The sequence below is a fragment of the Ammospiza caudacuta genome, chromosome 36, assembly GCF_027887145.1.
Source record: "Ammospiza caudacuta isolate bAmmCau1 chromosome 36, bAmmCau1.pri, whole genome shotgun sequence".
NCBI classification, from domain to species: domain Eukaryota; kingdom Metazoa; phylum Chordata; class Aves; order Passeriformes; family Passerellidae; genus Ammospiza; species Ammospiza caudacuta.
In genome coordinates, this window is record NC_080628.1 from 506,451 (window position 1) to 519,993 (window position 13,543).

Consider the following 13,543-nt stretch of genomic DNA (forward strand, 5'->3'; position numbering starts at 1 on the left):
CAGCACGGACCAGTATAAACCAGTACGGACCAGTATAAACCAGTACGGACCAGTATAAACCAGCACGGACCAGTATAAACCAGTACGGACCGGTATAAACCAGTACGGACCAGTATAAACCAGTACGGACCAGTATGAACCAGTACAGACCAGTATGGACTGGTATAACCCAGTGTAACCCAGTGTAACCCAGTCCATCCCAGTATAACCCAGTATAACCCAGCACAGACTGCAGCTCAGGATCTCCACCAGGGCCTTCTCCTCGTGCAGCTGCAGGGCTGGGAACCAGCACGGACCAGTATAAACCAGTACGGACCGGTATGAACCAGCACGGACCAGTATAAACCAGCACGGACCGGTATAAACCAGCACGGACCGGTATAAACCAGCACGGACCAGTATGAGCCAGTACGGACCAGTATGAGCCAGTACGGACCAGTATAAACCAGTACGGACCAGTATAAACCAGCACGGACCGGTATAAACCAGCACGGACCAGTATAAACCAGCACGGACCAGTATAAACCAGTACGGACCAGTATAAACCAGCACGGACCAGTATAAACCAGCACGGACCAGTATAAACCAGTATGGACCAGTATAAACCAGTACGGACCAGTATGAGCCAGTACGGACCAGTATAAACCAGCACGGACCAGTATAAACCAGCACGGACCAGTATAAACCAGTATGGACCAGTATAAACCAGTGTAATGCAATATAAACTCATACAGACTGGTACAACCCAGTATAACCAGTATAACCAGTACACCCATACTGGTTCCCAGTAGCAGTCCCATTGCCGTGTCCCAGTACAACCCAGTATAACCAGTTCCATACTGGTTCCCATTCCCAGTATAACCAGTATATCCCAGTCCCATACTGGTTCCCAGCAGAAGCCCTGTTGCCGTGTCCCAGTATAACCAGTGTAACCAGTATAACCCAGTCCATCCCAGTATAACCAGTACACCCGTACTGGTTCCCACCAGCAGCCCCGTTGCCGTGTCCCAGTATAACCAGTCTAACCAGTGTAACCAGTATAACCAGTATAATATCCATACTGGTTCCCAGCAGCAGGGCCGTTGCCGTGTCCCAGTATAACCAGTGTAACCAGTATAACCAGTACAATATCCATACTGGTTCCCAGTAACAGCCCCGTTGCCGCGTCCCAGTCCATCCCAGTATAACCAGTATAACCAGTATATCCGTACTGGTTCCCAGTAACAGCCCCGTTGCCGTGTCCCAGTCCATCCCAGTATAACCAGTATAACCAGTATAACCAGCGTAACCAGTATAACCAGTACAATATCCATACTGGTTCCCAGTAACAGCCCCGTTGCTGCGTCCCAGTCCATCCCAGTATAACCAGTGTAACCAGTATAACCAGTATAACCAGTGTAACCAGTATAACCAGTATAACCAGTGTAACCAGTATAACCAGTGTAACAAGTGTAACCAGTGTAACCAGTGTAACCAGTATAACCAGTGTAACCAGTGTAACCAGTATAACCAGTATAACCAGTATAACCACTATAACCGCACTGGTTCCCAGCAGCAGCCCCGTTGCCGCGTCCCAGTGTAACCAGTGTAACCAGTGTAACCAGTGTAACCAGTATAACCAGTATAACCAGTGTAACCAGTGTAACCAGTGTAACCAGTATAACCAGTGTAACCAGTATAACCAGTATAACCAGTGTAACCAGTATAACCAGTATAACCGTACTGGTTCCCAGCAGCAGCCCCGTTGCCGCGTCCCAGTGTAACCAGTATAACCAGTGTAACCAGTATAACCAATATAACCAGTGTAACCAGTATAACCAATATAACCAGTATAACCAGTATAACCACTATAACCGCACTGGTTCCCAGCAGCAGCCCCGTTGCCGCGTCCCAGTATAACCAGTATAACCAGTATAACCAGTGTAACCAGTATAACCAGTATAACCAGTATAACCGTACTGGTTCCCAGCAGCAGCCCCGTTGCCGCGTCCCAGTCCCGCAGGCGGCTCCCGGCGCAGTCCCACAGCGCATCCACCAGGTACGCCGCGTGTTTGTGCAGCTGGGGAGGCAAATTTGGGTCAAAATCCCCAAACATACAAAATTCCCCAAAATCTCTGGAATTTTAGAGAAATTCCCAAAGAATTCCATCAAAAATTGGCCAAAATTCCATCAAAAAATCTCAAAGATTCTCAGATTCCTCCCCAAAATCCCTCCCAAATTCCAAAATTCCCCCCTAAATCCCCAAAATTGCCCCTCAAAATCCCTGAATTTTACCCCAAACTCCCCGGATTTCCCCCCAAATCCCCGAGTTTCCCCCTAAAAGTTTCCAAATTCTCTCCCAAAATCCCTGAATTTCCTCCCAGAATTCTCAAATTCCCTCCCTAAAGTCCCTGAAATTTTCCTCCAAAATCCCTGAAATTTTCCCCTAAAAGATCCCCAAATTTCCTCCCTGAATCTCCCAAAATCTCCAATTTTTTCCCCAAATTCCCCCCAGAATTCCCCTCCAAAATCCCTCCCAAAATCCCCCAATTTCCCCCCAAACCTCTCCACATTTTAGCCCCAAATCGCATCCAAAAATCCCACAATTTTACCCCAAACCCCACAGATTTTCACCCCCAAAATCCCTCCCCAAATCTCTTCCCAGCATTGCCAAATTCTGCCCCAAAATCCTCGAATTTCATCCCTAAATCCCCCCCCAAATCCCCAAATCCCTCCTAAAAGTCCCCAAACTTCACGTCTAAACCCTCCCCAAATGCCCCAAAATCCCCAGGTTTTGGCCCAGGTTTTGGCCCAGGTTTTGCCCAGGTTTTGGCCCAGGTTTTGCCCAGGTTTTGCCCCAGGTTTTGCCCAGGTTTCGCCCAGGTTTTGCCCCAGGTTTTGCCCCAGGTTTTGGCCCAGGTTTTGCCCAGGTTTTGGCCAGGTTTTCCCCCAGGTTTTGCCCCAGGTTTTGCCCCAGGTTTCGCCCCAGGTTTTGCCCCACGTTTTGCCCCAGGTTTTCCCCAGATTTTCCTCCAGGTTTTCCCCCAGGTTTTCCCCCAGGTTTTGCCCAGGTTTTGCCCAGGTTTTGGCCAGGTTTTCCCCCAGGTTTTGCCCCAGGTTTCCCCCAGGTTTCGCCCAGGTTTTGCCCCGGGTTTTGCCCCGGGTTTTGCCCCGGGTTTTGCCCCAGGTTTTGCCCAGGTTTTGCCCAGGGTTTTCCCTCAGGTTTTCCCCCAGGTTTCCCCCAGGTTTCCCCCAGGTTTTCCCCCAGGTTTTGCCCCAGGTTTCTCCCAGGTTTCTCCCAGGTTTTCCCCCAGGTTTCCCCCAGGTTTCCCCCAGGTTTTGCCCCACGTTTTGCCCCAGGTTTTGCCCCAGGTTTTCCCCCAGGTTTTGCCCCAGGTTTCTCCCAGGTTTCTCCCAGGTTTTCCCCCAGGTTTCCCCCAGGTTTTCCCCCAGGTTTTGCCCCAGGTTTCTCCCAGGTTTTCCCCCAGGTTTCCCCCAGGTTTTCCCCCAGGTTTTGCCCCAGGTTTCTCCCAGGTTTTCCCCAGGTTTCGCCCAGGTTTTCCCCCAGGTTTTGCCCCAGGTTTCCCACCTGGGAGCTGAGGAAGAAGCGCGCGAGGCCGAGCAGGAAACTCCGCGAGTCCCCGGGGCCAGCCCCGCGCCGGGCGGGCTCCAGCAGCCTGGATGGGGCAAAAAACCGGGAAATTGGGAAAAACGGGAGAAAAGGGGGTGAAAATGGGGAAAATGGGGAAAAAATGAGGAAAGTGGGGGGAAAATGGGGGCAAAAAAGGGAAAAAATGGGAAAGAAACACAGGGGAAAAGGGGGAGAGAACAGGGGCAAATGGGAAAAGATACAAAAAAGAGGGAAAATGGGAAAAAGAAAGAAAAAAATTGGGGAAAAAAAGGAAAAAAAAAAGGGATGGGAGGGAAAAACTCGGGACAAACAAGGTGCCCCCTCCCTCCCTTTCCCGAGGGACCGGGAAGGGCCGCGATGAAGAAACCCTGGGGTGGGAAAACCCAAAGCTCTGGGATGAAGAAATTCCGGGCTGAGGAAATGGAACATTTTGGGATGAAGAAATTCCAGGATGAAGAAATGGAACATTTTGGGCTGAGGAAATGGAACGTTTTGGGCTGAAGCAATGGAACATTTTGGCCGCAGCAACCCCAAAGGCAGCGCTGAGGCAGCGGCAGCTGCCGGGAGGGGCCCGGAGCCGACTCCCAGCAAATCCCCCGGGAGCGGGAGCAGAGCCCTCGGCTGGGGCTGCAATTTCCAGGGCTTGGGGATGCGGTTCTGAGGAGTTTGGGGTTGGAATTCTGAGGATTTGGGGTTGGAATTTTCAAGGTTTCGGGGTTGGAATTTTCAGGATTTGGAGCTGCAATTCTGAGGATTTGGGGCTGAAATTCTGAGGATTTTGGAGCTGCAGTTTTCAGGGTTTGGAGCTGCAATTCTGAGGATTTGGGGCTGGAATTCTGAGGATTTTGGAGCTGCAGTTTTCAGGGTTTGGGGCTGGAATTCTGAGGATTTTGGGGCTGGAATTCTGAGGATTTCGGGGCTGCAATTCTGAGGATTTTGGAGCTGCAGTTTTCAGGATTTGGGGCTGGAATTCGGAGGATTTTGGGGCTGCAATTTTCAGGGTTTTGGGGCTGCAATTTTCAGGGTTTTGGGGCTGGAATTCTGAGGATTTTGGGGATGGAATTCTTGGGGTTTTGGGGCTGGAATTCCCAGGATTTTGAGGTCAGAATTCCCAGGGCTTTTAGGCTGGAATTCCTGGGATTTTGGAGTTGGGATTCCCAGGATCTTGGGGCTGGAATTTTCAGGATTTTGGGGCTGGAATTCTGAGGACTTGTGGACTAGAATTCCCAGATTTTGGTTGTTAATTGCCAGTTTCTGGTTGAAATTCCCATTTTTCACCTCTGGTACAGGAACTTCCCAGCAGCTGAGGCCAGAATTCCCATTTTGGTGCAGAAATTCCCATTTTAGTGCAGAAATTCCCATTTTCTCACCTCTGGAACAGGAATCTCCCCGCGGCCGAGGCCAGAATTCCCATTTTTGGTTGGAAATTCCCATTTTGGCCCAGAATCCCCATTTATTTCTCACCTCTGGCACAGGAAGCTCCCCGCGGCCGAGGCCAGAATTCCCATTTTGGTGCAGAAATTCCCATTTTAGTGCAGAAATTCCCATTTTAGTGCAGAAATTCCCATTTTGGTGCAGAAATTCCCATTTTCTCACCTGTGGCACAGGAAGCTCCCCGCAGCTGAGGCCAGAATTCCCATTTTAGTGCAGAAATTCCCATTTTGGTGCAGAAATTCCCATTTTAGTGCAGAAATTCCCATTTTCTCACCTGTGGCACAGGAAGCTCCCTGCAGCTGAGGCCAGAATTCCCATTTTAGTGCAGAAATTCCCATTTTGGTGCAGAAATTCCCATTTTAGTGCAGAAATTCCCATTTTAGTGCAGAAATTCCCATTTTGGTACAGAAATTCCCATTTTCTCACCTGTGGCACAGGAAGCTCCCCGCGGCTGAGGCCAGAATTCCCATTTTGGTGCAGAAATTCCCATTTTGGTGCAGCAATCCCCATTTTGGTGCAGAAATTCCCATTTTGGTGCAGAAATTCCCATTTTGGTGCAGAAATTCCCATTTTGGTGCAGCAATCCCCATTTTGGTGCAGCAATCCCCATTTTCTCACCTGTGGCACAGGAATCTCCCCGCGGCCGAGGCCAGAATTCCCATTTTGGGTTGGAAATTCCCATTTTTGGTTGGAAATCCCCATTTTCTCACCTCTGGCACAGGAATCTCCCCGCGGCCGAGGCCAGGGCGCGGCTGCTCACGAACACCACGGGGAAGATGCTCTGGCAATCCTCGGGGCTCAGCGCCTCCTCCAGGTTCCTGCGCTCAGCCCGGGGAGTTCGGGGATGCTGGCTCCCCAATTCCCCTTCCTCACCCCAAAATTCCCAAATTTCCCTGCAAAAACCCCAAATTTCCCCCCTTAATTCGCCCCCAAATTCCCAATTTTCCATCCCAAATGCCCACCCCAAAATTCCCAAATTTCCCTGCAAAAACCCCAAATTTCCCCCCTTCTTAATTCGCCCCCAAATTCCCAATTTTCCATCCCAAATGCCCACCCCAAAATTCCCAAATTTCCCTGCAAAAACCCCAAATTTCCCCCCTTCTTAATTCGCCCCCAAATTCCCAATTTTCCATCCCAAATGCCCACCCCAAAATTCCCAAATTTCCCTGCAAAAACCCCAAATTTCCCCCCTTCTTAATTCGCCCCCAAATTCCCAATTTTCCATCCCAAATGCCCACCCCAAAATTCCCAAATTTCCCTGCAAAAACCCCAAATTTCCCCCCTTAATTCGCCCCCAAATTCCCAATTTTCCATCCCAAATGCCCACCCCAAAATTCCCAAATTTCCCTGCAAAAACCCCAAATTTCCCCCCCTTAATTCGCCCCCAAATTCCCGATTTCGCCCCGCTTTCCCCCGTGCCCACCCTCACCTGTCCATGTCCGTGAGCAGCCTCAGCACCTCCAGGGCCACCTGGGGCTCCTTGTCGTGAGCCATGGCCACCAGCCGGGGCTGGGAGCGCCAGAAAATTCACAAAAACCCACAAAAATCCACAAAAATTCTGGGATTGGGGCACCCCCAGCCCATTTCCCCACTTTCCCCCTTTTCCAGGCCTGTTAAATTCCATTTTATTGCATTTTAATTCCATTTTTATCCCATTTCCCCTCATTCCAGACCTTTTTTATCCCATTTTCCCTCTATTTTCCCTCATTCCAGGGATTTTTATCCCATTTTCCCAATTCCAACCCCATTTTTCCCATTATTCCCAATTTTCCCTCCCATTCTCCCCTCCTCCCACCCCATTTTCTCAACTTATTTTTCTTCCTCCCACGTTTTCTCCCGTTTATCCCATTTATTTTTCCCATTTCCCCGTTTTTTTCCCCATTTATTTTTTCCAATTTTCCGGATTTATTTTTCCCTTTCCCCCTGATTTTTCTCATTTATTTCCCCTCCATTCCCCCCGTATTCCATTTACTTTTCCCATTTCCCCCCCTTTTTTCCCCATTTATTTTTTCCTGTTTTTCCTCCCCTTTTTCCCTCCTTTTCCCCCATTTATTTTTTTCTACTTTCCCCTTTTATATTTCCTTTTCCCTCCGAATTTTCTCATTTATTTTTCCTCCATTTCCCCCCATATTTCCATTTACTTCTCCCACTTTCCCCATTTATTTTCCCCTATTTTCCTCTCCTTTTCCCCCGTTTATTTTTTCCCATTTTCCCCATTTATTTTTCCCTTCCCCCTGATTTTTCTCATTGATTTCTCCTCCATTTTCCATTTATTTTTTCCCATTTTTATCCCATTTTTCCCCCATTTATTCCCATTTACCCCATATATTTTTCCCCTCTTTCCATTTTTCCGTTTCTTTTCCCACTTTCCTGTTTCTGCCCACCTTGAACCTGTGTGTGAAGAGCTCCAGGCCCGGGGCCATCTCAGGGGCTCCGTAAATTCCCTGCAGGGCCCTCACGCAGCGCAGCCGAACCTCCCCCTGCTGCGGGGGAAACGGGGGAAATGGGGAAATGGGGGAAAATGGGGGGAAATGGGGGAAAATGGGGGAAAATGGGATTTCACAGCCCAAAGATGGGATTTCACAGCCCAAAAATGGGATTTCACAGCCCAAAAACGGGATGTCACAGCCCAAAAATGGGATTTCACAGCCCAAAAATGGGATTTCACAGCCCAAACTCCCCCTGCTGCGAGGGGAAAACGGGAAAAATGGGGAAAAAATGGGATTTTACAGCCCAAAAATGGGATTTCACAGCCCAAAAATGGGATTTCACAGCCCAAAAACGGGATGTCACAGCCCAAAAACGGGATTTCACAGCCCAAAAACGGGATGTCACAGCCCAAAAACGGGATTTCACAGCCCAAACTCCCCCTGCTGCGAGGGGAAAAAACGGGAAAAATGGGATTTCACAGCCCAAAAATGGGATTTCACAGCCCAAAAATGGGATTTCACAGCCCAAAAATGGGATTTCACAGCCCAAAAATGGGATTTCACAGCAAACTGCCCCTGCTGCAAGGGGAAAATGGAATTTTACAGCAAAACTGCCCCGGCTGCAAGGGGGGAAAATGGGAATTTCTGGAATTTTCCCTCATTTTCCCCCACATTTTTCCCAGATTTCCCCATTTTCCAAGACTTTTCTCCCAGATTTTAGCATTTTTTTCCCTATTTTTGGGGATTTTTTCCCCATTTTTCCAGAATTTCTGCCCACCTTGTCGTGCAGGGTCCAGCCCAGGTATGTCAGGTGCTGTCAGTGAGGACGGACCCAGGGTTTTCCCATTTTCCCCCATTTTCTCCCCGTTTTTTTCCATTTTTTTTGATTTTTCCCCCGTTTTTTCCCATTTTCTCCATTTTTCCCCCCATTTCCATGCCCACCTTGTCGTGCAGGGTCCAGCCCAGGTATTTCAGGTGGCTGTCAGTGAGGAAGGAGCTGGGGAATTTCCTCACCCACACCCCGAGCTCCTCCATGCAGATCCCGCGGATCTCGGGCACCACGTCCCTGTCCCAGAGAATTCCTGAAATCAGCCCCAAAATCCCCCAAAATCCCTCCAAATCCTCCCCTTTGACCCCAAAATCCACCCAAAATCCCCCAAAATCCTCCAAAATCCACCAAAATCCTCCAAAACCCACACAAAATCCCTCCAAAACTACCCAAAATCCTCCAAAATCCACGCAAAATCCCTCCAAAACCACCCAAAATCCTCCAAAATCCACCCAAAATCCCTCCAAAACCACCCCAAATCCCCCAAAATCCACCCAAAATCCCTCCAAAACCACCCAAAATCCTCCAAAATCCACCCAAAATCCACCAAAACCACCCAAAATCCTCCAAAATCCACCCAAAATCCACCAAAATCCCCCAAAATCCCTCCAAAACCACCCAGAATCCCCCAAAATCCCTCCAAAAACCACCCAAAATCCTCCAAAATCCACCCAAAATCCCCCAAAATCCTCCCAAAACCACCCAAAATCCCCCAAAATCCACCCAAAATCCTCCAAAATCCACCCAAAATCCTCCCCTTTGACCCCAAAATCCTCCAAAATCCCACAAAATCCACCCAAACTCCCCCTCCAAATCCCACCCAAAATCCCTCAAAATCCCCCCTTTGACCCCAAAAACCTCCCCTCTACCCCGTTTTTCTCCATTTTTCCCCATTTTTCCCCATTTTCTCACCGGTACCGATGCACGAAGACGCCCTTGAAGATCCCGTTCATCAGCAGCTCCAGCTCCTCCTGCTGCTCCCTCAGCTGGGGTTACCAAAATCCCCAAAATCCCACCCAAAATCCATCAAAATTCACCCAAATCCCAAAAAATTCCACCAAAACCCCAGAAAATTCCCACCAAAATTCACCAAAATCCACAAAATCCCCCCCAAACCCCGTTCATCAGCAGCTCCAGCTCCTCCTGCAGCTGCAGTTCCCAAAATTCCCCAGATCCCTCCCAAAATCCACCCAAATTCCACTCAAAATACCCAAATTTCCACCTAAACCCCCCCAAAATTACCAAAATCCCCCCAAATCCACCTAAAATCCAAAATTCCCAAATATTCACCTAAAATATCCCAAAATTACCAGATTTTCACCTATAATCCCCCCAAAACTCCCAATTTCCACCTCAAGTCCTCCAAATCCCATCAAAAATCCCCAAATTTCCACCTAAACCCCCCCAAATTCCCAAATGTTCACCCAAAACCCCCCAAAGTTCTGATTTTACCCCATTTTCCCCCAACTTGCCCCATTTTTTCCCATTTTCCTGTGTTTTTTCCCCATTTTTCCCATTCTCCCCTGGTTTTATCCCTGGTTTCCTCCACTTCCCCCCCACATTTCCCCATTTAGTTCTTATTTCACCCTGGTTTTCCCCCATTTCTTCTCAGATTTTCCCATTTTCTTCCACATTTTCCCCCCATTTTTGCCCCAAATCCCCGTTTTTCAGCCCATTTCAGCCCCACCTGCAGCTCTCTGTCCCTGAGTCCCCTGAGGCGCTCGCTGCCCCTCCGGCCGGGCTCTTTCTGCCCCTTTCTACCCCATTTCTTGGTGTTTTTTCCCCATTTTTGCCCCGTTTTTCAGCCCATTTCGGCCCCACCTGCAGCTCTCTGTCCCTGAGTCCCCTGAGGCGCTCGCTGCCCCTCTGGCCGGGCTCTTTCTGCCCCTTTCTACCCCATTTCTTGGTGATTTTTCCCCATTTTTGCCCCGTTTTTTCCAATTTTTCACCCATTTTTGCCCCAAATCCCCGTTTTTCCCCCCATTTCGGCCCCACCTGCAGCTGCCTGTCCATGAGTGCCTCGAGGCGCTCGCTGCCCCTCCGGCCGGGCTCTTTTCCCTTTTCTGCCCCAAACTGGCGCTGGCAATGCTCCTGCTGCTGCCCCACCCCCAGCGCCACCTCCACCAGCGAGCTCATCAGCTTCAGGGCTGGAAACGGGGGAAAAACGGGGAAAACGGGAAAAAAGGGTGAAAAATGTGAAAAAATGGGGAAAATGGGGAAAAAACGGGGGAAAAAAGGGAAAAAAACAGGGCAAAAATAGGGGAAATTCCCAGCAGGGAGCTCATCGGCTTCAGGGCTGGGAATGGGGGGAAAACGGGGAATTTGGGAAAAAAGGGTGAAAAATGTGAAAAAATGGGGAAAATAGGGGAAAAAACAGGGGAAAATAGCTGAAAAAATGGGGAAAAACCAGGGGAAAAATGGGGGAAATTCCCAGCAGGGAGCTCATCGGCTTCAGGGCTGGAAATGGGGGGAAAAACGGGGAATTTGGGAAAAAAGGGTGAAAAATGTGAAAAAATGGGGAAAATGGGGAAAAAATGGGGGGGAAAAAGGGAAAAAACAAGGGAAAAATAGGGGAAATTCCCAGCAGGGAGCTCATCGGCTTCAGGGCTGGGAATGGGGGGAAAATGGGGAAAAAAGGTGGGAAAATTGGGAAAAATAGAGGAAAAAATGGGGAAAAAAAAAAAAGAAAAAAAGGAGAAAAAATTAGGGAAAAAAAAAAAAGAGAAAAAAGAGGAAAAATCAAGAAAAAAAGGGAAAAATCAGGGAAAAAAGGGAAAAATCAGGAAAAAAAGGGAAAAATCAGGAAAAAAAGGGAAAAATCAGGAAAAAAGTGGGAAAAATCAGGAAAAAAGAGAGAAAAGAGGGGCAAAGCGCAGGAAGCGGTGCAGCCCCACCTGCCAGGGTGCCGGTGTGGCGGAAGGGCCGCACCTGGGAGTCGGCCAGGCCGGTGAGGAACGAGAGCAGGGAGCCCACGAGGAACCCGTCCTGCAGCTCCCGGTGCTGCCCCCGGAGCACCAGCAGTGCCAGCAGCTCGCAGAAACCCGCACGGAACCGGCGCCACTCAGGGCTGCTCATGGACAGGGGGTACTCTGGGAGTCCTGGAATATAAATATAAATATAAATACAAATATAAATATATCCGTGAATCCACCCAGCACCAGCAGTGCCAGCAGCTCGCAGAAACCCGCACGGAACCGGCGCCACTCAGGGCTGCTCATGGACAATGGATAGTCTGGGGAGTCCTGGAATGTAAATATAAATATAAATATAAATATAAATATATCCATGAATCCACCCAGCACCAGCAGTGCCAGCAGCTCGCAGAAACCCGCACGGAACCGGCGCCACTCAGGGCTGCTCATGGACAGGGGGTACTCTGGGGAGTCCTGGGATATAAATACAAATATAAATATAAATATAAATATAAATATATCCATGAATCCACCCAGCACCAGCACTGCCAGCAGCTCGCAGAAACCCGCACGGAACCGGCGCCACTCAGGGCTGCTCATGGACAAGGGGTACTCTGGGGAGTCCTGGAATGTATAAAATAAATATAAATATAAATCTATCCATGAATCCACCCAGCACCAGCACTGCCAGCAGCTCGCAGAAACCCGCACGGAACCGGCGCCACTCAGGGCTGCTCATGGACAGGGGGTACTCTGGGGAGTCCTGGGAATGTAAATGTAAATATAAGCATGAATATAAATAACCAATATATCTATAAATGCACCCAAACACGAAGGTGCTGCAACTCCTGATGAATCCACTGAAGATCCACTGAAAATCCACCAAAAATTAACTGAAAATCCACCGAAAATCTAGTGAAAATTCACCAAAAATCTACTGAAAATTCACCAAAAATCCACTAAAAATCCACTGAAAATCCACCGAAAATTCAATGAAAATACCCCAAAAATTCACTAAAAATCCACTGAAAATCCACCCAGAACTGGCACTGCCAGCAGCTCTGAGAAACTGAAATGGAAGCAGTGCCAGGGATGGGAATTCCTGCACAATGGGTACTCCGAAGAATCCTAAAAACACCAAATAATAAATAAATACAACAAAAAACCAGGGAAGAAACACTAAAAATCCAGGGACAAACAAGACTCCAGGGAGGCCAGGAAATAAATCCAAACAAATAAATAAATGCACCAAAAATCTCAAGAAAATGCACCAAAACTCCAGGGACAAAGAGAACGGCAAGAAGGCCTGCAAATAAATCCAAATAAAGAAATAAATACACCAAAAATCCAGGGAAAATACACCAAAAATCCAGAGACAGAGAGAACTCCAGATAAACCTACAAGTAAATGTGCGGAAAACACCAAGAATTCCAGAGAAAACACCAAGAATTCCACGGGGAACCTGGAAAATTCCATATGAAAGCCCCAAAATTCCCTGAAAAAGCTCCAAATTCCCAGAAAACCCCCCAAATTCCCAGAAAAGCCCCAAAATTCCCAGAAAACCCCCCGGTACCTCCTGGAAGGTCTCCGTGAGCCTCCGGATGATCTCGGAGTTCTGCAGCTCCCGGAACATCTCTGGGGTCACCACGCCTGGAAATCCCCAAAATTCCTTTTTTACATCCCAAATCCCACAATTCCCAAAATTCCCCATTTCTCCCAACCCCAGCCCCTCAATTCCCTCACCCCAATCCCATTTTTTCTCCATTTTTCCCAATCTCCAGCCCCAAAATTCCCCATTTTCCCCCATCCCAATCCCATTTTTCCCCCCTTTTTCCCCCAATTCCAGCTCAAGAATTCCCCATTTTCCCTCATCCCAATCCCATTTTCCCCCATTTTTTCTCAATTCCAGCCCCAAAATTCCCTAAATTCCCTCACCCCAATCCCTTTTTCCCCCCATTTTTCCCAATCCCAGCACCCAAATGCCCCATTTTTTCCAATCCCAAAATTCCCCATTTTCCCTCATTCCAATCCCATTTTCCCTAATCCAATCCAATTTTTTCTCCATTTTCCCAGTCCCAGCCCCAAAATTCCCCATTTTCCCTCATCCCACTCCCATTTTCCCCCAATCCCAGCCCCAAAATTCCCTAAATTCCCTCACCCCAATCCCATTCTGTTTTCTCCAATCCCAGCTCAAGAATTCTCCAGTTTTTCCAATCCCAAAATTCCCCATTTTCCCCCTATTTTTCTCCCTCATTTTTCCTATTTTTTCACTCATTTTTTCCCTCTTTTACCATTTTTAGCCCCATTTCTCATCCCAGCAGCCACAGGA

The 13,543-nt window shown here is 48.5% G+C and overlaps 1 protein-coding gene across 1 annotated transcript in view; it reads right to left on the reverse strand.

Moving 5' to 3' along the window:
* STAG3 (STAG3 cohesin complex component) overlaps positions 1 to 13,543 on the reverse strand; it is a 36,843-nt gene that overhangs the window by 18,775 nt on the left and 4,525 nt on the right. Inside the window, exons 8-18 of the mRNA XM_058822926.1 lie at positions 12,788 to 12,864; positions 11,887 to 11,977; positions 11,197 to 11,400; positions 10,298 to 10,449; positions 9,215 to 9,288; positions 8,416 to 8,539; positions 7,429 to 7,527; positions 6,474 to 6,553; positions 5,755 to 5,862; positions 3,569 to 3,656; positions 1,960 to 2,059 (exon numbers count right to left, since the gene is read on the reverse strand). Coding sequence (XP_058678909.1) covers positions 1,960 to 2,059; positions 3,569 to 3,656; positions 5,755 to 5,862; positions 6,474 to 6,553; positions 7,429 to 7,527; positions 8,416 to 8,539; positions 9,215 to 9,288; positions 10,298 to 10,449; positions 11,197 to 11,400; positions 11,887 to 11,977; positions 12,788 to 12,864 — 1,197 coding nt within the window. The remainder of the gene's footprint in view (positions 1 to 1,959; positions 2,060 to 3,568; positions 3,657 to 5,754; positions 5,863 to 6,473; positions 6,554 to 7,428; positions 7,528 to 8,415; positions 8,540 to 9,214; positions 9,289 to 10,297; positions 10,450 to 11,196; positions 11,401 to 11,886; positions 11,978 to 12,787; positions 12,865 to 13,543) is intronic.